The 25,217-nt window shown below is 38.4% G+C and overlaps 1 protein-coding gene and 1 long non-coding RNA gene across 2 annotated transcripts in view; one reads left to right on the forward strand and one right to left on the reverse strand.

Moving 5' to 3' along the window:
* Positions 1-6,045: 6,045 nt before the first annotated feature.
* LOC106960170 (uncharacterized) lies at positions 6,046-13,640 on the forward strand. Its single transcript, XR_001427514.1, has 2 exons — positions 6,046-6,785; positions 13,607-13,640. It is a non-coding gene; the product is annotated as an uncharacterized LOC106960170 (long non-coding RNA).
* The window catches only part of lig1 (ligase I, DNA, ATP-dependent), a 72,678-nt gene continuing 56,354 nt past the window's right edge, over positions 8,894-25,217 (reverse strand). Inside the window, exons 24-27 of the mRNA XM_015053137.1 lie at positions 21,280-21,333; positions 13,681-13,824; positions 12,966-13,058; positions 8,894-9,076 (exon numbers count right to left, since the gene is read on the reverse strand). Coding sequence (XP_014908623.1) covers positions 9,002-9,076; positions 12,966-13,058; positions 13,681-13,824; positions 21,280-21,333 — 366 coding nt within the window. The 3' untranslated portion in view covers positions 8,894-9,001. The remainder of the gene's footprint in view (positions 9,077-12,965; positions 13,059-13,680; positions 13,825-21,279; positions 21,334-25,217) is intronic.

Consider the following 25,217-nt stretch of genomic DNA (forward strand, 5'->3'; position numbering starts at 1 on the left):
GTGTCAAACACAGTGGAGGAGAGGTGATGATCTGGGATCTTCCTGCCTGCACTTTCTTCTTTTTTATTATTTATTTGCATGGAGACAAGTGTAATGTAATTACAAGCAAATTGTGAACACTATAACATTTATAGCCTCAGCTATTTTGCAAGCCACATCTCCAGATGGCTTTTCACAACATAAAACAGTTTAAAAGACAGTAAAGCAGCACAGAAAGATAAAACATTTATGATGTACATTTTACAATTACCTTAAAATGGACCACAATGAAACAGGTTCCATCGTAAAACCATCGTCATGATTCTGACTGTAAAACAAGACGCCTCTTCTTTAAAAACACGCTCCCTCATGTTTGGGGTCTTGTTTTGAATGTCTGAATTTTTTTATTGGATTTCCATCTTTTTAGTGACAGTAAAATGACAAAACTATTTTGGTCTTAATCTGAAGATTTCACGATAAGGAATCAGTTTTGAAGTCTTGAGTAAAAATGTAAAACTCAGAATACGGGAACCAAACCGAGTCAGACAGGAAATAAAGGGATATTAACAAAAAGAAGAGTTGGGAAAAGAGAATCAGTACAGAAAACTACAACATCAGCAGTTTTCTGTATGTTTTCTTCATTTTTGCATAATAATACACAACTGTTTTAGGATTATGCATATTATAGGTTGAAAAAAGAAGCTGTTAACAGATTATTTTAAAAATTTTCCTCACATGTAAAAATGAAGCAATTAAAATATTACACTTCTGCATGTCTTCTTTTATTATACATCAAAACAATATTTTCTCCTAGCTGCTAGCATGACTACAGAAAACTTGCAAAAATCATCCTTAAAAGCAGGAAGCGATTCAGAAATCCATGATCCGAGTGAGAGGAGGGGATTTAAATAAAGATGTCCACTCCATCCCCTTCAGCTAATTTTATTCAAGTTCAACATTCAGAACTAAAACTCAATGATCTCTTAGGATATAAGCCCTTAGCCAAGACAGCGGCACGTCCTTAAGCAACAAGTCGGTGTAAAACCGAGGCATGCTTTAATTTATTTATTTTTGCCACTTGTGACAAATCCTAACCACTCGTTCATCTTAACACCTCAAACGGCCCGCTGATGGGATCAGCCGAACAAAACGGACCATCTGCCAAGTTGTTGGCGCCGTTGACAGTCAAAGCTTTGGCTTGAATGTCTAAATCGCAACGTCCTTAACAGTTGTGGCAGGCTCTGCCTTGGGGCTCCCGCAGGAACAGGGGGATTCTTTATGAGTCTGGCAGGTGCAGAAAGTGGCTGGGACCCAAACTCGTCAGCAGCCGAATGATGGCGGCGGAGGCTGGGCTTGGCAGGGAGGAACTGTATCACATATAGAAGGAAGGGCCCCCCATTCCTCTATCTGGCAGTGATATAGCACACTAATGTAAGGGAGCGAGAGCGGGAGCTTATCTGCTGCTAAATAATACAGAAGAACCAGCAGGCAAGAGACTTGAACTGTGGAGCCTTTTAACTTTTTTTTTTTGTTGTGAAATTATACACGAGTCTTTTGCTGTGTTTTTTCTGGTATCAGTGCATAAAAGGCTTCAGATCAGCTGTCAGGATTGGAGGGTGTAACGTCACATTAAAATAAACCTGTGAGGGCGAATTGATGTGACAGCACATTAAAGCTTTTGTAGACAGAAAGAAAAGGAGTTAATATCCCCCAAACATCTCATAAATTTTCTACCTACAAAGAACAAACAAAGAAGGAAATTTCTGAGTTTGAAAAGTCACAAATTTGCTAGACAAACCCAGAAAAGATTATGAAAACATAGTCTGCTTAGTTCTGCCTATTTTGAGATGTTTTAGGGCGTCTTGTCCGTTTAAATCCAAATAAGCTGCTGTTGGCCCAACTAAACCTTTACACTGACTGCAAACGGATGCACATTTACACAACCGTATATCTTTGAAAAATAGAAGTGGAGCCTCCTGCACAATCAATGAGAATGCAGCAAGTGTTTTCTGGATTATATGTTAACTGCAAGCCTTGTCTTCTACAGCAGCCATTGTACAGCACATACATCGGTAAAACTGAATCTAATAGGTGAGGCGCAGCACCTGCTGATTTGTGACATTACACATTCGGTAGGGTTTTGAAACGGCTCATTTTCCAGACACCAAAAAAGCATCAACTTATTACCAAAAACTGGCTGGGTATTTGTGGGCTGATTTAAGACCCAAATGGAAATACATACATGTGCAAAGTGTAAATTTGCATAATAGGTCTCCTCTGAAGTAGCCAAACCAACATGCTACAGACCAACATGCTAACGGACTAGCATGCAGGTCACAGCTGACGTGTGCAGCTGGGCCAGGAAGGCAATTTCTGAACTGGGCCAGCTTGAGGCTTGGCTGAGAGTCAAAACAAAGGGGCGGGGGGAAAAAACAAAGAGCGACAGAGGAGATGCTCACCACAGAGGCTGGCTCAAACAAAGGTCATAAGACCAATGAGGGGCTAACAATGATCCAATGAAGTGCAGTGTGCAATGTGCCTCTCTGCCCTCCCCTTCTCTTAAACACGAGTTTCTCAGCGTGGGCCTGAGAAGTAAGGAACAACAAGCACTGCCATCATCATAAACCCATCATAAAGCGGTTATGACTAAATCAACAGTTATGCTGCAGGGCCCGAATAATCAAGTGAGACGTTTTCGTACTCAAACAAAGCAAATGAGCCATGCAGAGCAATTGGCCAGAAACCTGTTAAAAGTCAAGGCTGGGAGCCAGGATTAAACATAAATAAAGAAGTGCCATCTAGGTTCCCTAATTGGACACAGGTTGACAACCCACCGAGTAGAGACAGGAAGAAAGGGCTGATGACAGAAATATGACTGAAAAGTGCATCATCTCAGTGCAGCAACCTGAAACGCAGAGTGTGCCAAATCGACGGCGGCTGCAGCATACAGCATTATCAACTGTGTTTATGTCAAGTTCTGAAACCTTTGAAGTTGACTTCACCTAAAAGAAAATGCAGATAGTGGATCCTACGGAAGAAATGATTAATGAGTGGATGCACCATGTCTCTGAGCGCTGAAGAAAAATAAATTGAATCAGCTATTAAGAGCAGTTAGCGGGGAAGCAACACAACTATTGGCAAAAAGTGGCAACATAGAGGCGTTAAGACTGACCGAACTGAAATCAATGGCTAAACAGTAAATAACATCATGTTGACTGATGATAGGGGTTTTAGAGTTGAGAAACTGTGATGAAGATGACTTTGGAAGAGGAACAGGGCCACTGGAAAAAAACAAACAGAAACAGATTTTGGTTTTTTGTCAGAATTCAGGGAGTAATGCCAGATTTCTGAGGAGAAAAAGTCAAAATTCTGAGAAAAAAATCTAAAGTCTGAGAAAAAAATGTCAAGATATGAAATTAAAATCAATTCTGAGAGTAAAGTTAGAATAAAAAAAAAAAAACACAACAAACAAATTCTGAAGTCAAATGAAAGTTAGTATTGTGGGTTTTTTCCAGCGGCCCCAACCCTCGTGCGTAGATAAGTCATCTGCATAAACTCCCTGACATTTAGCAGCTTGCTTGTTGTTTGGAACGCATCGGAGAGCAACTTGTGAGTATTTTTGTTTCAATTGTCACTGCTGAGGCAACCGACAACATCAGCCGCACATAAATGACTCATATTTGCATCCCAAGTGATGTAATCTGCAACAGCAGTAGAAAACTTCAGATTTTTTTCATAGTTCAGACAATGGAAGTCTTTGTTTTCTTTAATCAAACAGGATCGGTGTGTATAACTTGAAAAGCTGTAATTATTTCCTCTACGTGACAAATTGACAAATTATTTGCAGAAGTTCACCTTTTTTTGTTGAACAGCCTATAAATTAATCATCAGGCTCAGTTTAGCTTCATCTTTCACATTTAGGAGCAACATCATACAAAGAACGTAGCAAACAGGAGGAGGTCTGACATCATGAAATCCAAAAGGTTACTGGCCAACGCTCCTGCTCAAGAAACAAAAACTATTGATATGCCGTGGGCTCGGCTGCAGACAATGGAAGGGCCTGTCCCACCTTCTCTCCCTCATGGCAGAGATGTCACAGAGAGCACCAAACAAATGGATGAAGGGACAGGAAGGGAAAGAAAGGACGGGGAGGCGGTGGAGGAGAACAAACGCATTGTTCTCGGGGTGGAGAAAGCGGTATTGTGAGGAAGACAGATAGCTTATGTGGGAGAATGGAGTGAGGGAGGAGGGCGGGGCGCAAATAAGGACAGAAAGGTGAAACCTTGCTCCTTCTATTTATTAATAGCTGCCCTCTTTTTCTTTTTGCAGTCAGAGATAATCCAAAATGCCGCTTTAAGGGGACACATCCTAAAACAGAGACACTTTCAGCACAGCTTCACCTTTCATCTCCTTCAGCAGCAGATCAAAGATCAATTCAGGAGCATTTTCTGTCTGGGAACGCCACAGAGCCTCCAGTGAGTGCCTAACAAGTGGAAAAAAACCACAGGCGCTGAGCAGGCAGGTTTGAAGCAGCCTCCCCCTGCAGGTGCAGGCCTGGCCGGGTGACTTGATGCGAACCAACAGCACAGCTGTTTGAACACGGGCAGGAGCCTCGGTGGGAAAGGAGGCTGGTGCGCAGCAGCGTCCCGCAGGCGAGCCGCGTGCGCCAGCTGCCCCCCGCTGTAAACATCAGTGACACAAACATGTTGGGCGCACACACTTTCACCCAGTGTCTTGCAAAAATAATCCAGTTTCAAGGAATTTGAACTCAAAGTTGACCACTGAAGTGGGAGAAAAGAAATGTACTAATAATCTGAAAAGTGGGCATTGTAAAAAAAAAATTATCAGTGATAAAATTGTGACAGGAAAAAAATCCATTACTAAAAAACAATTTCTGTTAATTTGATGTGAAAATAATCGGTGTGATATACAAATTTGACATTTTATAAGTTGTTTTCTTTCCAGAAAAAAACAGTTATTTTCCTTAAGTTACGATATTTTCATGAACAATGAAAATATCGAACCATGAAAGAAAAACATGTTTTACCCAGAATTTTACAGCTTTCTGGCAACTACAGCTGCCAGCATTTTACCGCAGAATTTCCTTTTTTTTTTTTTAAGTGTGTCAAGAAACACTTCTTTTATTCCCCCATCTTGTTGCATCAAGAGAGAAATGTTTGCCCAGATCCAGTCAGGATGGATGCAGACCAAATGTGAACATCAGTTTCCAAATCTTGCGACAATTGGATTTAGCTGTAAACTTTGACTGGGCCAGTTGAAAGTCATTTGAAGCCTCAAACACGTTTTCCATTGTATTTAGTCCAATCAACCCTTATTGGAGAAATCACATCCTGTGGTTGTGGAAAAGATCTTAGTCTATTTAAGAAACTACTGGAGAAAAACACCTGAAGAGATCACAGTAACTACTGAAATGGAGCTAAAAACTGAGAGATTATTAAAAACTGGAAGGAAAGTGCAAATGTCTTTGTACACTTGAGGTAAGACAAAACTAACTTACATGTTACTTTTCAGCAGTATACAAGAGCCTGTATTAAGTCAATAATTCCTTAATATCGATTAAAAAACACTAGTTATAAGTGAAATAGTGTGTCCATGGAACAAGACATCTTAAATTTTGGGGAGTCAGGTAATATTTGTCTCCTTCCACTTGACAGCTACACACTACTTTGTGTTGTTCTATCACATAAGCTACATTGACGTCTGTGACTCCAAAATGAGAAAAAAAAGGGTGCGAATACTTTTGCGAGGATCTAAAAACAATCTTATGCAACCATTTGAGGAGGCTTCCTTTCCCTCAAACAAGCTCGAAAATGACTTTCGACTGCGCCGCACCTTCAGCTATTTACTACAGTATCATTCTGCAAACACAATAAGCAACTGACTTAATTACATATTTGCTTTCTCAATATTTCATGCTCTGTCGCTTGTTTGATTTCTATTATGGCTTCTTCCATTTCTCGCTTTGTGTTCAAGCCAACCTCGGATGCAACAGTACAGCTGACAGCCATTTGAAATTCTGATTTTAGGAACAACCAGCAGGGCCCTTAGTTTCTGGTAAGGATGAAGGAGAAAGAAAGAGATGTGCTAATGATATTCATGAAGTGTCAGAAGTAACATGCAGGACAGGAAATGAATAAATTACAAACAAGGAGGGGGAAGGCATTAAGAAACTAAGCCTAGCTTTACACAAGGAGATAAAAAGAGGGGGTAAAATAAGCAGCAGACAGAACTAGACTTGGAATTTCAAAGCAACAATGACTTCTTTCTCAAAGTTCTTGTTCAGCAGACGCAGAACAGCCCACACACAGAAATAATAGGCAAACCAACAGCCACACACTGGGAATACTTGCATACAGACACACCATAACAAACAGCACCCTCACATGCTTTTGAGGACAGGAAATCCAAACCTCTCTGCATGTGAAAACAGCGACATTATGCCACATGCCGAGCGAGTCACTGCAGCATTTCACATGTAAATGCGCCCAATACACGCTGGAAAGATGCAAACTGGCTCCACGCCGACAAACACAGACACAGGAATTACAACGACGGCGCTTTTTGGTTTATTCCCCTGCATCTCTTTGCATTCAGCGTCGTCTCCTGCTGATGCAAGAGAGGAGCGATAACCGGCTGCACGTCCACCCACTTAAAACCAGGGTGCTGAGCCGAGCATGTGGGGCTGCATGTGGGCAGAGAGGCACATAATCTGAAACACTCACGAGCAGATGTGAAGCAGGTTGGCCATGCTCGCCACATCGTATCTCATTACTCCATCATTTATGGTAAGTGCTAAGGGACTAAACTAATAACTAAGAAAATTAGCTTGAGGACGGGTTGTTTTTTTTTTAAAATGGTTTTTATGGCACTAGTGGCCTTTTTTTTTAACAGTCACTGGACAAGAGAAGAAGGGAATTGAGGAAAAAAAAAAAAAAAAAAAACCTGCATTGAGGGCTGTAGCTTGGCCCGTCAGTCACCATAACAAATTTTAATGAACGATAAATTGTCCCAGAAGTTATTGCGATAAATGTTTTGAGACAATTTTCAAGTAACACAACGGTAATTTCATTATAATGCAAGAATGCATTCTCAAAGCTCAATAAACTTTAAATTCTAATGAACATTTAACACTGGAACTTACAGAAGAATGGTAAAACATGCAAATGGAAATGACTGAACTCATTTTTATCCATCATATGATTAAGTGGCTTATTGCAACAAGCCTAACTGTAGTCTCTGTATTCAAGTATACTAAAGCTGCAATAATCAGTATTGGTTTACAGTTCCATCTTTATATTCTGGACCTGCTTGTTCCATGTTTCCAACGCAGCACTTTGTAACCATCTTTATGTGTCTCTCAAGGTTCAGGTATGAGTTCAGACTCATTTGCTCCTCCTTTGGTTCAAAGAACTTCAGTTTTGTTTCTGTTCAGCCAGAGAAGGATATGGCACATCCATACATTTATATGTTCATCTGTTCAGTGCTTGAATGTGTTTAGTCACCTGGTGACATTGTGATGTAGAGCAGAGCATCATCTGCATAGTTACAGTAATTTATCTTTGCATTTGTTATAATCTGAGCTAGCAGCAGAATGTAGATATTAAAACTTGGGGAACCCAGCATGGGGTTTTGTTGCAAAGTTACCTACTGAAACAAAAAAGTCCAAGACTCAACCCAGTCAGGTATTGCAGCAGATTTTGGCCCAGCTCTCCAGGAATATAGCGCAGAAGTCCAACAGAACTGTGGCCATCACTGAACACTTTGACGAGGGCAGTGTCAGTACTGCGGTGAGCACCGAAAATGGACTGAAATACATCAAAGTGGTTGGTCATTGTTAAGAGATTGTTGAAACAGTCTTTCAATCGCTTTGCTGATGGCTGGCAGGTTGGAGACTTGCCTCCAACTGTGCAACAGCAACTTGTTCAGATTGTTCTGTTTCAGCAACAGCTGTTTTTAAAGTGCGAGGGAAAACACCCGACAAGAGGGATGACTATTATTTGAATCAGATCAGACACCATGACGGTCAAATCTACTTTCACACTTTTGCTGCATTTTCTTGTCATTCTGCCCCATTTTTGACAGAAATATTTCAAACACGGCTATTGTAACGTCCCTGGCAGTCGGTATAGTAGTTTAGATGCTTTCAGTTTATTTTAAGGCCAACATTTTATTTTTTTCACAGCGCTCCCTGCAGCCGTTGTCCTTGCTCCGTGTGAGTACCTGTGGGCTAAGCAAAACTCCCTGACAAGATAAAAAAATTTCCGACACAGGCACTCGTTTTGGCAAAAACACCATTCAGAGGAACTCTCACAAAAACAGAATCAAAACAAACCCATCACGAAGTGTCTTGGTTTGTCACAAGCACACCCATTTCTCAGATGAAATCATCATCCTGCTGAAAACTCTTCTCTACATCATAATCGCACGTCCTTGGCTCTCAAACCGGCCCCCTCCCGTCTCCTCCTCACGTCTATGATTGATTCAGGCTGGACAGTTAGCAGATTTCCATCCATCTCATGATCGCTGTCGGGGCTTCTCTTTTGTCCTGCTGTGAGCAACTGTCAGCTCTGCATCTATTCCTGCTCCTAATAACGTTCCTGGGCAGTTGGAAATCTCCTTGGCTTGTCCTCCTATTTCCGATACATGCCGATTGCACTTTTTTTTTTTGCTGCTGCAGGAGAAGAAGCTGGGCCTCAAGTATTGGTATGCCACCTGCGTTGCTTTAGCAATGTGAATTTCAGATAAAGATCTATTAAAAGCGGTAACTGCCAAATCGATGACGGTTTGGGGATTTATGTGCGCGGCATGCGCCGAGATGTTTATGCAATTTTCGCCCTCAAAAGGGAAACCGTAATGAGTGAACACGCAGCTTCAATAAATCAATAACAAATTACAGGAAGCTCAAAACTGGAAGACGCCTTTATTTTCATTCAACAATACCAAAAGGGAGAAGATATTTACAATTACATTGAGATTTTCATCATGACATGGCTGCAGAGACTCAGTAGTAGTCCTCCGGGTCAGCTTTCTCCCCTTGATTCTGAATCTGCTGCTGCTTCTTGTACAAATCAGCGATCTGCAGGGATCGAGGAGGAAGAGGAGGAGGAGCAACGTTCAGATAGATGGAGGGAGAGGAAGACAGAAAGCAGGAGGGGAGGAGGAGAAGATCATGAAGTTGGGTCAGTAACATGAAGAGGAAAAGCTAAAAATAACAGTTTGATTATTCATATCCCGAGCTTTGAAGTCAGTGACTCGGAGCTGCTGACTGGGAGACGGAGGCTGTGTTCATTTATCAGAGATTAGGTCGAGAAGAGGGGAGAGGGGACGAGGTGGGACAGTGAATAATGGGCACGCAGCAGGGGGGCTCCGAGAGGAGGAAAACAATGAAACATCACATTATTTATCGAGGTGAAGCTTTGAGTCTCGGCCTGAAACAGACTGGGTCCAACATGTTCTGGCTCAGGTTCAGCTTCTCCTGATTTCCTCCGACTTCAATGTTTTAATTTAATCCTGAGCATCACCACTGGATGGAAACTCTGTCTGCAGGTGCATCACAGTGAATTAGAATGTTATTTCAACTTTATTTAACTAGATTTATGACAGACTAAGCAATGAGTTTCCAGAGTTTAATGTGAAACTCATCAGATCAGACACTATTAGTTTACAGCTAATTAAAACCCAGCATCCAGGTTTGCATAAAATTACATCAACCAATGTAATTTTTACACAAAATTTAATTGAGCAAAAATCAGATGGATGATAAAGTGCAAAAACAAAATCTTACCAAGTTTTTCTGTCTAGTTTCTGGTGTAAATATCTTAACATACATGATATAAAACAAACAATAACTTACAAGTAACTTCAGCAAGAAATAGGAGCTTATTTAAGTCAATAATTCCTTAATATTGCTGAAAAGGTACAAATTATAAGTGAAATAATATGTCTATGAAACAAGACATTTTAGTTTATAATATGGGAAAAATATCTTGGACCAAAAAGAGAACAAAAATACTTGGTAAGATTTTGAGTTGTTGCAGTGCAAGCAAACGAAGAGAAAGTTTGATGGAAGGAAAAGTGTGGTATGTTGCATAAACAACATGGATAAATGAAGGTTGAAGCTTCAAAAGTAACCAGACAGATTTATCCAGAATATTTTGCAATGTCACTGATTCAGATGACAGTAAATTCAGCATTTTTTTTTTTTTTTAAGGAAATCAAGGTCGCACATAATCCACATAATCCAAGCAATTTGAGGTGATAATTTGGAGCATCACCTCTTTATGCTTTTGTCTGCTGAGGAGGTTAATGCAGATGCTGGTTTTATCTCCAGCAGGACCTGGCAGCTGCCCACACTATCAAAACCATCACATTGACCATACGACTGCACAATTTTACATTTGGATGTTTTTGCTTATTTCACAAAACTGCAATGAAAACTTTTTTCGCATAACACAAGCCACATGATCAACAACCAAACGTTACTTCTGGCGGAAACTACGACAAAGACGACGGCAGGAAGTAGTTGGTGGAAGACACGCCGTCTTCCACCAAGACACGCTGCTGCTTCTTGTAGCAGCAGTGTGATCGTGTGAACAAATGTATTCATGTGTGATTTTAATTGAGCTTTTTATTTAAAGGAAACACAGCAATTGCAGAATTGTGTTTTTTTGACATTAGCGGAATACTGAAAGTTTTGAGCACATTTCTACAGGTAATAGTAATGCAGCTACTCACCATGCCTAATATAAACCTCACAGTAAATCTATTGAGTATTGCCAATCTGCATTAACGCAGCAATTCATGCAAAAGGAGCTCCAACCACTTACTTAGTGTACAATACAGGAACATAGTTCTCAATAAGATGATTTTTCTGCATTAAAAGTAATTTAACTGAGATTTCAGTTTTCATTTATAGAAATAAAAGCTTGAAATAAATCACTGTATGAAATATATTTATATTTTTCTTTTAGAGTTGAATCACTGCAGTAAATTACATTTTGAATGCCATTCTTACTCCTTGAGATGCAGCTGTACATTTACATGCTGCCAATGTTCCACCTTGATTCCCAAAAGTAATGAACACACCTCCACACTCTGCATTCGAGTCACAGACGGTTTGGAATGTAAAACGGTTCAGACGGGACTCGGGCTTGTCAAGGAGGTATTGGATCTTCGGCCTTAGTTTGTACATCAAGGACAACTTTGGTCAGACCTGTGTATAAACTTTTAATTCATATGGATTTTTCCCCCCGTGAAACAAGATAAAAATCAGACGGCATCAAAATAGTCTGACGCTGCGTCAGATAGCATATTTCCCTGTGAAGCTGTGACAGCCGGTGCATTTCTCTGCTCACCAGCAGCTCTGCTTTTTTCCTCAGTTTGTGAGCATCACAGCGACTCGAGGAATCAGTTTGTATCCAATTTTTGCAACATAACAAAATTCTCCTGCAGTGTTTTAAAGGAACAGCAGGTATTAAATGGTGAACTGTGGTTAAAAAAAAATAAGTGTCAATTTTCTGTTCAGGAGCTTTTACATGTTCTTGGTCATTTCATATGAAAGAAGGAAAGCAAAGAAAAACATTGAAAAATTACATGTTTATACTTGCTTATTAAATGGAAATTAAAATGTCAAATGAGCCGAAAAATGATCTCGTCATCCCTATAAAAAAACTAAACTAAAAAACTTAATGAACTTGCAGCAAATGTTTCAAATAAATTGTTATTTTTTCCTTGTTTACATATGTAATATCTGCAATCTAATTGCTGAATAAACAATATAGTTTGTATGAGTTGGTCATCAGAATTAGAAGTGATCTCAAAGAAAACCAGAAACCTGTCAAAACTGGAAATAAATAGTTTAAATCTCCTGCTAAACTAAGCAGTAGTTTAATTCTGCTTAACGTTGATGATGTTGGTTTCCATTTTAAAACATTACGTATTATCTGATTTAATTTTTCACAAACATTTACTGTTTATTTAGATGTATAGTAAGACTGAAATGTACAACAAAGCATTAGCGACATGCTAAAAAACCTTCAAAGGTACAAATGATGAGATTAAAGTCACAAAATTACGATTTTATTCTCGTAAGATGAGTTTACTCTCATTTCAACTTTATTTTTAACATTTTTCACAATATGGCCCTATACTTTGTCATAGAAACATATATAAATTATACTTAAAAAAAATATTCACGACATGTGGCGTTTTAGAAACTAAGAATAAACATCTCAAAAACTTGTGTTTTTAACCTTTTTCTTTTCTTGTGTTTTTAATCCTTTTGGTCATAAAACACTGGAAAGCTGAATGCGTAAAACAGTATTTTGCAGCAATCTGATGGTCGAAAAGCCTTTCAGCTCAGATTAAAAAAATGAATATCTTTGTCGCTGAGCTCATGTTGACAGTTATTCACCAAAAAGGGCTTCAGGATTGAAGCTTGTTTTGTTGATGTGCAGATTTTGATTAAAATGCGATTAATTCCAGACCAGTAAAATACTTGGAAGTTTGTGGTTGTGATTGTAATGTGGCGACTTTAATAGCAACTGTTTTCAAAGTGCTGGTCTGAATCTGCAGCTGAGCCTGAAGGAAGCAGCAGCTCTCAGTCAGCAGCTTTGCTCAAACTGATGCAGGATGCTCCTGCATCCACTCCTGCTTGCATGAAAAATAAAAAATAACACGCCGTCCTTGCAGCGCTGCTCACCCTTGAAATTTTACAGGACCGCTTGTGTGAAGTGACCATGATGATATTGATTATGATGTGCCACATTTCTGTGACACTTTAAAAGATACAAACAAACATGACAGATTTTTTTTTTTTTTTTTTACCGTTTTGGAGTCATTTTTAGACTGCAGAAGGTCAACGTGTTTAACCTTCTGCTTCAAAGCTACCCGGTTAGCGTGTTTGGTCGTGTACTGGAGGCTTTGTGCTTCAATGCTTGGCTGGTTTTCTACTTAATGTCACGTACCTGAGCTCCGGTGGTGGCGTCCTCGGGCTTCTTGTCGTCTCTGATGCGAAGGAAGCGAGGGAACCGCAGAGAAATGCCTTTCTCTGCATCCACCTGAAGACAGGTTTAACCATTTTAACACTGTAAAAAGCTGCTGGTACATGTGAGCACTCAATTCCTTGTAATTCACTCTTTTAAGATTCAGGACTTTAAAGTAATTATGAGCCCATTTGTTGAGTTTAATTCAAGCTGCAGGACTTAACCCTTTGTCCTGGTTTAATTTATGCCTTCCTTTTATTACCTCCTCTGTGCTGAAGTATCACATTTTCTTTTACCGAATACCCAAAACTGCTTGAAAACGAATCAAATGCTGGATGTAATGACTATCCAACGTTTTTGAAGGATTAGAAAATATGTTAATTCCCTCTTTTTTCACTTCCACCTCACCCAAAGTGCAGGTTGTACAATTACAAAAGCGGAAAGCTTGACACCAATGTAAAGACAGACAAATATATTAAAATACCATGTGTTTTCATTGATGCTAACTTTTCTACTCTGCCAACCCACAGCTCAATAGCAAGTATCGTTCCGCTAAATCCGGCTTCTTTTGCAGCAGTTTCATTAACTCAAGTAAGATGCATTAATTATGACTCTTCATTCAGGGCAGCAGAGCAGAACTGACGGGATTTATCTGCAGAAACACACAAGGGAGCGGATTAACACCGGCTGCACTGACCATTCCCATGGCAGCCTTGTAGACAGGCGACAGCGAGAGGTCGGCGCACTTCACCTCCCAAACCTGCACGGCGTCCAGCCACACGTCGGGCTCAGCTGATTGGTCCACGCGGTAGTAGGGGCGGGGCTTGGCCAGGATGTGCTCCTAGAAAACAGGAAATCAGGAAGGTTAAACACAAGCTTGTTTATTTATTCCACTTTTTTTTTTCCTAGAGTTCAGTCTCTCTAAGACAAATTTTAATATATAAAGAAGAAAATTAAAGATTAATGTGTAGAAGTTTCTTTCATAGAGGTCAGGTTTTAAATATGAAACCTGGATGGATGGATGATTGACTGACTGGACAGACAGAACAGAAACACAATGATGCATCAAGAGAGATTGATGGACAGACAGATGAAAGAGGGACGGATGGGGAAAATGACCAGAGTGGAGGGTGAAGGGAGAGACAGAGCGGATGACAGAGGGAGAATCAAACCGGCATGTAAATGGATGGAAGTATTAGACAAAGCAATTAAAAAAAACAAAGTCTGGTATTTCAAATAATTATCTGTTCTTTTAAAAATGTTACATTTTATTTATAACCCACTTTACATTTAAATCTCAAAGTAGTTTTGCACTGATTGCAGTTTTCTGGCCTATCTTTATAAACCCTCACTTACCGGTTCCAATTTTGGCCAATTTTTTATTTATTTTTTCGTCTGAAATGTTGATGAAAACAACAAGAAAGTCACTGAGTTGTAATAGTGGGACGACTGTCATTAACGGGAAACGTGCAGACGTGAGCTGATGGGAAGGTCTGCCAGTCAAACCTCTGTGATGGCAGAGAAATAAAGGTTTTTACTGATTTATTGATTTTTTATTGATCTTTATTCCTTTGCTGAGGTAAATAAGATCAGTGGATAAGATCGGCTTCTCAAAGTGCTAATGTAAAAACAATAAAAACTCATTTAAAATTTAAATCATAAGATTTTAAGAGCAAGAATGTCCATTTAAAAACTTGTAGCAGAAACATTTAGTGTGAACAATAAAAATAAAACATTTGGAAACCTTGTTAAAGTAATAAAAATGACATTCCCGGAGGTGAATCAGAATCTCGGTCTGACCTTGATTTAGATTAAAAAAACCATTTCTGAGTGAATTGTTAACTAGACTGTAGCAGGCCAGTTAACTGGGTCACATTAAAGCAGTGCTGCTGTTTCCCAGCACATTATTTATACTGTAGGAATTCAAGGTCTAATGCTCTAATACTCACTGAATTACAATGCATGAGCTGACAGGTGTGCAGTCTTATTAAAAGTTGTGGCCGATCGTCATAAGTTTTGTCGAGGCTCAGAGTTGTAGTCTGTAAATTACACTCAGAAACATAATTCAACTTTTTTTAATTCTGATGCAACTCCTAAAAATAAAGAAGCAAACACATTTAGTATTGGTCCAAAATGCATCTAAACGTCAGAAACAGCCATTAGGGCTGTTGTGTTGCTTTGGAGAGCCACACTCAGACTTATTAAGATGAAGAACTCAACTATCAATGATAATCAGAAGCTCAATATTCATCCAGTAGATACGCAAAGTTTTAAAGTGCAGCTTCACAGAAAACAAGTGACAGCATTATTTTTAATCGACTGGCTTAATACAAGCTCAACAACTCACTAATGTTGCAAGATATAAGAACAATATAACACTGACACACTTCTATTGTCCAATGACATATTTCCATTCAATACCGTTTTTTGTTTGATAGGAAATCAGACTAAACCTTCTTTTTTTTTTTTTGGTCAATTAGGATTACTAAAATTATTTACATTTCTAAACAAAACAATATATATTTTTACTTTTTTCAAATTCATATGCTTATAATAGATGAATATTTGGTGGAATTGACTTTTAGAGTACATTTAGATCAAAGGTTTTGGGATTTCCTTCCACAAGCATCTCGTTGTAGCTTGTGGGATATTAGCCCATTTTTCCTGAGAGAACTGCAAATCTTTTCAACTTTGGGGACACGTTTGTTTATGAGAGGGAAGCCATATTTACATCAACAGTTTTTAATGGGCATTGTGAAGTATCACTTTAGAAATCGTTGACAGAAACTGCAAAATAACTTCCTCAATTTTGCAATTTCCCCCAAATGTAACGATGGTTATTAATATTTCCACTTTAGTTCAATCAGACCATAGGAAATGTAACCAAAAATTAAATCATTTGTCCCAGAATGCATTTGTGAACTTTTTGCGTTGCTTCTGGAGTAACGGCTTCTTCCCTGCAGACCGGCTTTTCAGTCCATCCTCAGTTAAAGCTCTGTTTCACCGTGGAAAAGACACTGACAGCTTCACTCAGCATCTTTAAACACAAACGTCTGAATTTAAAAAAGTAAAAAAATATTTATATAATTACACTGACATTTTTATGAATTTAGACTTTTAGAAATAATATTGATAAACCTAACTATCCAAAAACAACTTGCCTGATTTAATGTCAGACAGTTTTGAAAAAAAAAAAGAAGTTTGTGTGTCCTATAATTTAGTGAATGGAAATATCTGCTTTAATCCATAAATAAAATCAGGTGTGTGCTGTTATGTACATTCTTTGCAAGTTTTATAGGTTGTTTTAGTTTGTAGATTTTAGTTCAATGACTTATTTTGTCCCTTGAATATTTTTTGGGTTTGGTTCATTTTATATAGTAACTTCTAGGTCAAAAACAGCTAAAAGCAGCACATTTCTGGACTTTTCAACCTTACTTTTCCAATTCTGTTTCTCTAAAACAAAAATATGTGCACTGAAATCAAAGGAAGCACGATAAATGTGAGAAAGGCTTTTGTTGCCTGGGGGTTACCCAGCTTTTCTCTGTGACTTTACAGACTATTACACACACCTTGCAGATTGAACAGTCTTTGATGGTTGACCACACCTGAGCATGCCAGCATGTATTCCCTGATTTCTACAGAACCAGTCCAGACTGAGTCTGCAGAAAAGCTCTTCATGGATGGATTTAAAATGGTTTATTTACAGGAATCTCATTGATTCACATAGACAAATCTGTATTTTAAACTCCAGGGTCTCCAGCATAACGGGTTCTAGTGTAAACAAAACAAAGCAGCACTGAATGAATTGCCTAATTTTTTGTCCTATAATTACTTTATCGTCTTGTATGTATGCATACAACATTAAAATTAGTGACTTAATTGCTTTTCAGGAAACTTTCTGTTTAACTCAAGTGCTTTTATCTGTCTACCTCAGACAGTCTGTCGATGCTGTGGGTCAGTTTAGTGCAGAAATCACTTCATTTTGAATGAAAAACCTCATTAAATAGGTCAAGTCCTCTATTAGGGGATGTGTGTTCCTCATGCCTTCAGGAATACAATAATTACACTGTACATTAAATTACAAACTTGACATATTAACACAGGGCAGCTGTTTCTGCTGCATGCAGCAGTGGTGATGATTTTAATGCATTCATTCAGAACGGGTAAAAATTCATTGGATTATTTTATAATTTAATGTTTGGTCAATATTTATTTTAAGAAAGGTGAAGGCTACAAATCTGTAGCCTTCACTGTAATTAATTCTGTTTAAATTTTTTACATTGTTGAGGTTTATTAACTGATATTCTGACTCCTACATTCTTTTCTGCATTTTTAACAAAAGTGACACAAGCCCTTTATATTAGTTGCATCATAATTGAAAACCACACAACAAAATAAATATTCCCAAACAAAAACGTTTTTTGTGAATAGCTTAACAAGAAAGATATTCATAACAACAAAGTTATTTGGTTATTCAACCATCAGATTGATGCAAAGTGATTCATGGAACTTCTTTGAAAAAAATAAGTTTTTAGAAATGCGGACGCCGATATTAGCGATGAAGAGGTTTGTTTGGTGCAACGTGTTTAGCATTGTGATGCTATTTTAGGCTTGAAAAGCTTCAGTAATAGGCTGAGTCCTTTAAGCACCACAATAGTCTGTTCCAGTGAACCATCAGATTGTTTTTTGAAGCAAAAATTAATTTCTAGTGGACCAAGAAAAGCGGCTTGGCCATCTGTCAATGTTTGTGCGCCAGATTTACTGTTGTACCAGAAACACTTAAAAGCAAAGGTTCCATCGTGGAACTTTAATATGCAAGAAATAAAAAGTGATTAATCTGGGTAATTAATAGAAATTAGCATTTTTAAAATAGATTTTAAATACCTGTCTATATAGAGTTCAGTATAAAAGTTTTATATCAGAATATTGATAAATTCTGCAGACTTTATCAACACTAAAGCAGTGAGTGGTTGAAAAGCTCAGTGGGAGCTGCGTCCTCTCCAGAGAGGCTGGTGTCTTTCAGACGCACCACCGAAAATGTCTCAACCTGCAGACTCACATCCTGGTTTGGACGCTGCATGTCTATGAACAGCAGCAGCTAGAAAGGAGCCAACAGAAATCAGTGATGCTCCTCTCCCCTCCCAGAGGGAAGTTTTTAAACCGGCGCTGCATTCTCAGAGCCACAGCCACCTTAAGGACCGTCACCATCCGTCTCCCAGCATGCCGCCCCCCACTTTCCCCTCCAGCCTTCTGGGAGAAGCCACAACAAGCATCTGCTGCAGGTCCTGCAGGGTGTTAACCAGCTTCTTCCCACAAGCTGTTGGGATGAGGAACAGACTATGTCCATCCCTGCTGGCAGTAAACAAATACATTTTTTTCTTGATGCATACTATTTTTTTTTTTAACAATAACAGATTGCTTTTACAGTTTTTGATATATTTCTGATGATCCAGAGGTGAAAAGGGTTACTTTTTTTCTAACTAAAACCCTTTAAAATCCCTTAAATCAAAGATATAAAAAAAAGTAAATCTTTTCATACAAAGAAATGGAAAATTTCCACTTCTGCAGTCTGAAAATAGCAGGTTGTTTGAAGTCATTTGTGTTGAGTTGTTAGTTCTCATAAAACTACTACATTCCTTTAACATTACGACTTTATCATCATATTGTTTGAACTTTATTGTTATATGACTTTATTCTTGCATTACTACAACTGTATTCTTGCAGTATTATGACTTTATTTTGGGAAAAAAATAAAAAATCTTAGCCAAGCCCTGATATTTTTATTGCAAAGTTGACCTGAATTGAAAGTCAAAATAAACAGAAGCTGTAAAACACGGTTGACAAACAAAATGGAGGCTTTGAGCATGTTTACATTAGGGCCAGACGATATGGCTAAAAAACTTCAGCAGCTCTCGTATTAATGTGAAATAGCAGGAAAATCCTAATCAGGACAGGAAACTTAGACCGGCCACTTAAAAGCTAATTGGTATGTCTCTAATCAGCATATATCTGTAATTTCTGTCTGATTAATAAGGAAATAAGAAAACTAAATAAGCAGCAACTTTTTTAACATTCAAAATAGTTTTAGATTGAAGCAACTTTATAAAAGAAATTATTAGTATAACATTATACAATAACCCCGAGTGTTTTAGAGTGGGTGAAATAGCATGAAAACACAAAACATAGCAGAATAAAGTAAGAAAATAAAAATGTTAAAGTACTGAGTATTAAAAGTCTAGTTGAACATGAATATGTTGTTTAATTTTGTTCTAAATAAAACTAAACATTTAATACAAAAAATATAAAGATGATTTGTAAAATGGACACTACATTTTTTAAACCACAAACAATACTTGAAATGTTCAGTCAGCAAAACAAAGAAAGAACTAAAAAGCAATTCTTTATGCAATTCTGAAGAAGATAGCATTTGTTAGAGAAACATCTAATCCATTCAAATCAAGCTTTTTAACAAGCGAAACAGGAAACTGGGTCCAACACAAAGCAACCTGCTTCACTTTTATTCCATTGTTATTGGTTAAAAAGCCTCCAAGTGAATCAAAAATCAGCATCTGAGCAGTGAAACGAGGGTTCAGGCTAGCCCTCATTTTAACACAGCACCTCACCACTCAGAGCCGTGTAAACAAGCCAATTGTCTCCCTGCCGAGAGTCCTATTGGCCTGCAGCGTCGCTGCAACAAGAGCAGCACGGCCACACCGCCGGCTCGCTTTAATTCACCATCCATCACTTTCATTACAAACCTCTACAGTGCAGGCTTTACTGGCTCCAGGAAAAAAAGAAAAAGGAAAAAGTTTTAAACCTCATTCTCAGGCGCTACTTCTGTGAAGCGGTTTACACAACAGATACTTAAGTCTCTAATGTTTAAATGATTACTTTGTCGATGTAAAATAAATAAAAAACGCTGTACATTAACGTATATTTAGAAATGTTGTTTCGAGTTCGACAAATTGCTCCATTCTCTGCTGCTATTCGCGAAACAGCGGCTCTAAAATGAGCCGATGAAGTCAAATGAAGTCGGGCTCTCTCAACAGCTATCATTTTCACAGAGCGGTTGACAAGTGCTTAAAATGCTGCTGCTCCACTGCTCTGGAACAAACCTCTTCTAATGTAAATTGAAAAAGCAATTCATTACCCAAAGTCAGAAAACGCCCCCACGGTTCCTCTCAATGCTGCATTTTTTTTAAAAAGGTGAAGCAGCAGTAATTCATGGATTTCCACATTTGCAAACCAACTGGATGTATTTTGGTGTTTAGCTCTGCCTCTTCTGAGGATAAAGCCACTGAAAGAGTTATTGCAGTCATTAGCGATAAGTACTTTGCCTGGTTTTGCAGACTGTAGCCCGGCTCAGGGTTTCTGTGTTTGGTAATGTGAACTTCCTGGAGCGAGCCTCTGATGAAAGTATTGCATCTGATAATGAGGTGTATGTACTCTTTGTTGTTGCCTCTTTCCTGCACAAAGCTACTGGGGTAGTTAATGCATCCATTCACTATTTGGGTTTTCTTCCTTACAGAACAGTCTTTCTCAAACTGTGATCCCCAGACGCCCCCTACTGGTTCGCAAGGTACTGCAAGTAATTACCATTAGCTTAAAATGCGACGACGACACTTTTGGATAGATTTTTACCCAGAATGCAAATGGAAAAAACCGTGAGTGATACGGTGACTAACGAGTATATATTCCATTGAGGGAAAGTAAGTTTCACATTTGCTCAAAAGCCCCCTGGTGGTTGAAGAAAAATCCACATATAAACCGGAAAATACAATATATGAAAAAACACTGAATGCTCTCTGGTATGAGCAGGCGGGCCGGTTCCGTCATTGTTCAGGGGGCCGGACCAAATGACGTGGCGGGCCGGATCCGGCCCGCGGGCCGGAGTTTGGGGACCCCTGGTTTAATGGGTTAAACTTTAAATAGTTTGAGAAACGTAGAAGGTACTCCTGGGTAAGTGATTCAGTGTGTAGCTATGTTTCTTCACTTTTAATGCCATTCAGGTAAAATTCAAGCACATTTTCTCAGCAAATACTCCAATTAACGATCAATTGATTACTAAATAAGTTGATGATTATTTCAACAATCGATTAATTGTTTTAACCCTACTTTGAAGGATTTCAATTTGCAATTTCTAATTGCAAATGTTCTCTCCAAGCATCTGTGTGAAGGAGGATGATGTTGATTGTAAAAGAACAGGGAATCAAAACAAGAAAAGGTAAAGCGGTCCTGAAACTTTGATTATTTTAGCCCGGCTTTTCACTTCAACACTCATGCAGCTCTACTTCACCTTTAAAAACTTGTAATGCTGCTCCAGATCTTCATCCTTAAAGCCTGTCCCGATCTGCAAAGAGATGAGAAGAGATAAGAGAGGCACGCACTCATATATACACACATTCCCTCGTGGGGCGACAGCAGACATTTGGCAGCAGGAGGCAGAACACAGAAAGGCGAGCAAATCCCCCCACAACTCGAGCATCTTGTCTGCCTGATTCGCCTAAAGTGTCATGTCGCCTCTCAAAGGATTTGAACTCGCCGAGACACCAGTAAACACCTAAAAGGATGACACACGCTGTGGGAAAGGGGGATGGAAAGAAATGTAGGCATATCATGAAAATTTAGCATTTAGTCACCGGCAGATATATTCTGCAAGTGACCGTGAGAAGTTTAACTGTACGAGAGCGAGGCAGCATTCAAGGTTTAGAGGTGTTTAATTCAGCTGTGGGACCTTTATGCATTATTTATCTGTTCTCCTAGCGAGCCAGCTGTGGTACAGTTTGTTAGGAGTGAGAACCCAACACCTCTTTCACTCAGCCAATTATAGTGACTTGTTTGTTTGGTTGGACTGATAATCAAATTCCTCCAGCAGCTTAATCCAATCAATAGTGCTGTTTGACTGTGAGATAACATTACAGAGGCCTACAGGTGTTAAAACCGTGTTTGTAGAAAATGGCTCCAGTTTGACGACAGAGGAAGATATCTTTACCAAGAAGGAACCATTCTAGGAATTTAGAAAGGAGTCATGATTTTAATGTGACGGTCGGGTTTATTGTCAATGCGATACGTTGAAAAAAAGGTGGTTGTATCAAACTTCCAGACGAATCTTCTGGTTCTGGTGTACTATGCATGTCCAGAACCAGAACCAAACATAAAGAAGCTTCTATGCACCACATATCTTGAACAAACTTCCAGAAAACTGCCAAACAGCTGAAACGCTGAGTTCCTTTAAATCAAGGCCACAAAGCTTTTAGAGTTTCTCTTGAATTGTAATAAATGCAACATTAACCACCATGTTTGATGTGTATTTATGATGATTTGTAACTGGCTGTCACAATTGTTGGCTGAATTATTTGTTTATGATGTTTTTATGTTGTTGTGATTAAAGCTCTTTGATCTGCCTAATTGCTGAAATATTTAAAAAATAAACTTGATTGACTGAATTATTCACATTCAAAATACAAAAGAATCAAAAATGACATTTCTTACCAAAACCAACTGATAAGACATTCTTGACACAAAATAACTGTAAAGTGGACAAACAGACCTGTTGTCACACTGACTCTCAATTTAAATGATTAACACAACTAAATTAACGCAACCAATTCATTAAATAAACAAAACTAAAATAAATAAGACATCTACTGTACTCTTATTTCTAAAACTTTCCGTCTTAACGCGTGAATGGTGATGTTTGATACAGATTTTTGTTACTGAATTCAATTAATTCCTTCATTCAATTCAGACTGTTTAGCTAAAGAAAGTGAAAAATGGATGCAAAAGGATTCCTCCTTCAAGTCTCTTAAACACCAACTATAAAATTATCACTATATACACAATAATGTCCAATAAAAATCCAATATTAAACCACAACAGCGGTACTGCAGCAAACCTTTTTCACAGAAAGCCCATCTTGCAATCAGAATCTTTTAGAAATGGAAATCTGAAGCAAGTCTGAAAATCCTAAAATGATCTAAAACTGGAAAATACAACAAATTTCACACTTTTCCAGGATTACGAGGTGTCCTCTGAATTTCAGCCTCCTTCCTTCACAAGTACAAACCATGGGATAAAGGGTAGTTTTTCCTTTTATTCCTCTGATTTCATGCTGTGCCAAACGTTGCAGGGCTCAAGTCTCTCTTGTGCAGCGTTCACTTCTGTTCCAAAATGTTTTATTTTGTATTTTTCGTCAAAAACCAGTGAAAAAGTCTGTAGCTCTGAGTCATCCACGCCTGTTAGGCAAGCAGGCAACAAATGACACAACGAAATCAGATATTTTAACTTTTTATATTTCAACTCGGTAAACTAGAATTTGACGGTTCACATTGCAAACAAATAAGTTTAGATTTACATACATATGTGGAAAAAAGTCCAAAGGGAACAAACGCAGTAAGATTTCACCAAGGTGTCTTTGTAAAGCTGACATCACCTGAATCTAAAAGTCCAAATCTAAAACTGGGTGCAGCTTTTTACAATAATTTTCACGCTGGCTCTGAATGTTGTAGCAAGGGCATTTCACTAGGACATGAGCATAAATGTGATCTGCAGGGGAAAAAGAAAAAGTGAGTCAAATGCTAACGTATGATCCTCTGGTTTCTTTTGTTCTGCCTCTGCTTCACGCCCGGCGTTGAGGGAGCGAGAGGATGATGAAATGCTGCACACACAGGAGCGCAGGATGCTGCAGTCACACAGCATCAGCTCACAGCCGCTGCTGGGCTGCAGCAAAGCAACACAGATAAATGCCATATTTACACAAGTTCAGCTGAGTGTTTCTGTGGTCCAGTTCATGTGTCCTGCAGAACGCATCCTTCCTGATTTGAATCGGCACGACCGTCTCAGTGAGACGTTCAGACGGCATGCCGCCATTTCTCTTTCATTTTATAAATATAGTTACAGATAAAAGTACTGAACTGCAGTCGATACTCTGCTTTAGGTCATCCTCTGTCAATATGGGGGGAAAATGATTTGCTTACATAACAGTGTTTATGAATATACGGAAACACACAGGGGCCAAATTTTCTGTCTGAATCATTTCCACACATTTGTTTTTGTATTTACTAAACAACAAAACACAGGTTTAAAAACCATTTGAAGATTTAAAAAAGGGAGCAGAGTACTGTAAGGGATTATGCAGCGTAATATTATTAAATCGCGTCTAAATCTTTTGGCAGTTCCCGAAAAAATTTAAACCTAATGCAAACCAATAATGAGGATAGAATTACATAAAAATAGATTATATAGGAAAAATGCAAAATGCTGGGAATCCCAAATACTCCAAAATCAATTTTAAAATCCGTTTAAGTCTTTGCCACTTTGTCACTCCTAAGTATTCTGCATTACTCGTCCACAGTGGAAGGTTGTACACACTGTACGCATTTTGAATAATTCTTTGATATTTTTTTAATTTAAGAAAAAGTCAGACCCCTAAGCTAACCTAATGCTGGTAATTTAAGTTATATAATTTTATGAACAAACTTATTTTTGTTTAAATATAAACTCAAGGAATTTGATACAGCATAGAAGCTTACAGAACAGTTTTAAATAAGTGAAATGTTTGTTTATAATATCTTTTTCTCCAGTCACACAATTTAAACAGAATCTCCAGACTGAATAGAAAAAATTGTTTCTGAAACTAAAATTATACGAGTATTTAAAAAAAATCACTTATTTATACTCATATAAAAAAGGTGAAAATTATACCCAAACTTTTGACATGGAATCATTTTTTGTTACAAAACATTTCAAGCCAAGGGCCTGGAGGAGCTGAGGTGTAATGATGTGTCACACTGGTTAACATATGCAGTAACACATAAGATGGCTTTGCGGCTCCAGAACCTGCTGCAGTGCCGCCATTTTGTCTCTGCGACCAGCTGGATGTAGGATTTAAAATTAAAGAATTGAAAGCAAACCAGTTAAAACCACTGAGTTGTTCTGTTATTGTTTTGAAAAATATAAATGTGTGAAGATGACAGACACACTTTTTAATCTCACTGATTTCCGTGGGCCATGCTGGCTTCAAGGCAGGAGAAGTAAAGAGGCTTATTTAATCACTTTGTTCTCACCTGCAGTTATTATTAGGAACATGGGAGGGAAATCTCTGCAAGACGGACAGGGTAAAGGTCGAGGACATGTGCAGCTCCTCTGTAGTAATGCTTGCATTTAAGAGTAAAAACAGCTTAATTATAAAAAAAGGACATAAGATAAAATACTGCGTTGATTTTAGATCTTATG

The sequence above is a fragment of the Poecilia latipinna genome, unplaced genomic scaffold (genome assembly GCF_001443285.1).
Source record: "Poecilia latipinna isolate Pla-1442-1.1 unplaced genomic scaffold, P_latipinna-1.0 Scaffold1161, whole genome shotgun sequence".
NCBI lineage: Eukaryota > Metazoa > Chordata > Actinopteri > Cyprinodontiformes > Poeciliidae > Poecilia > Poecilia latipinna.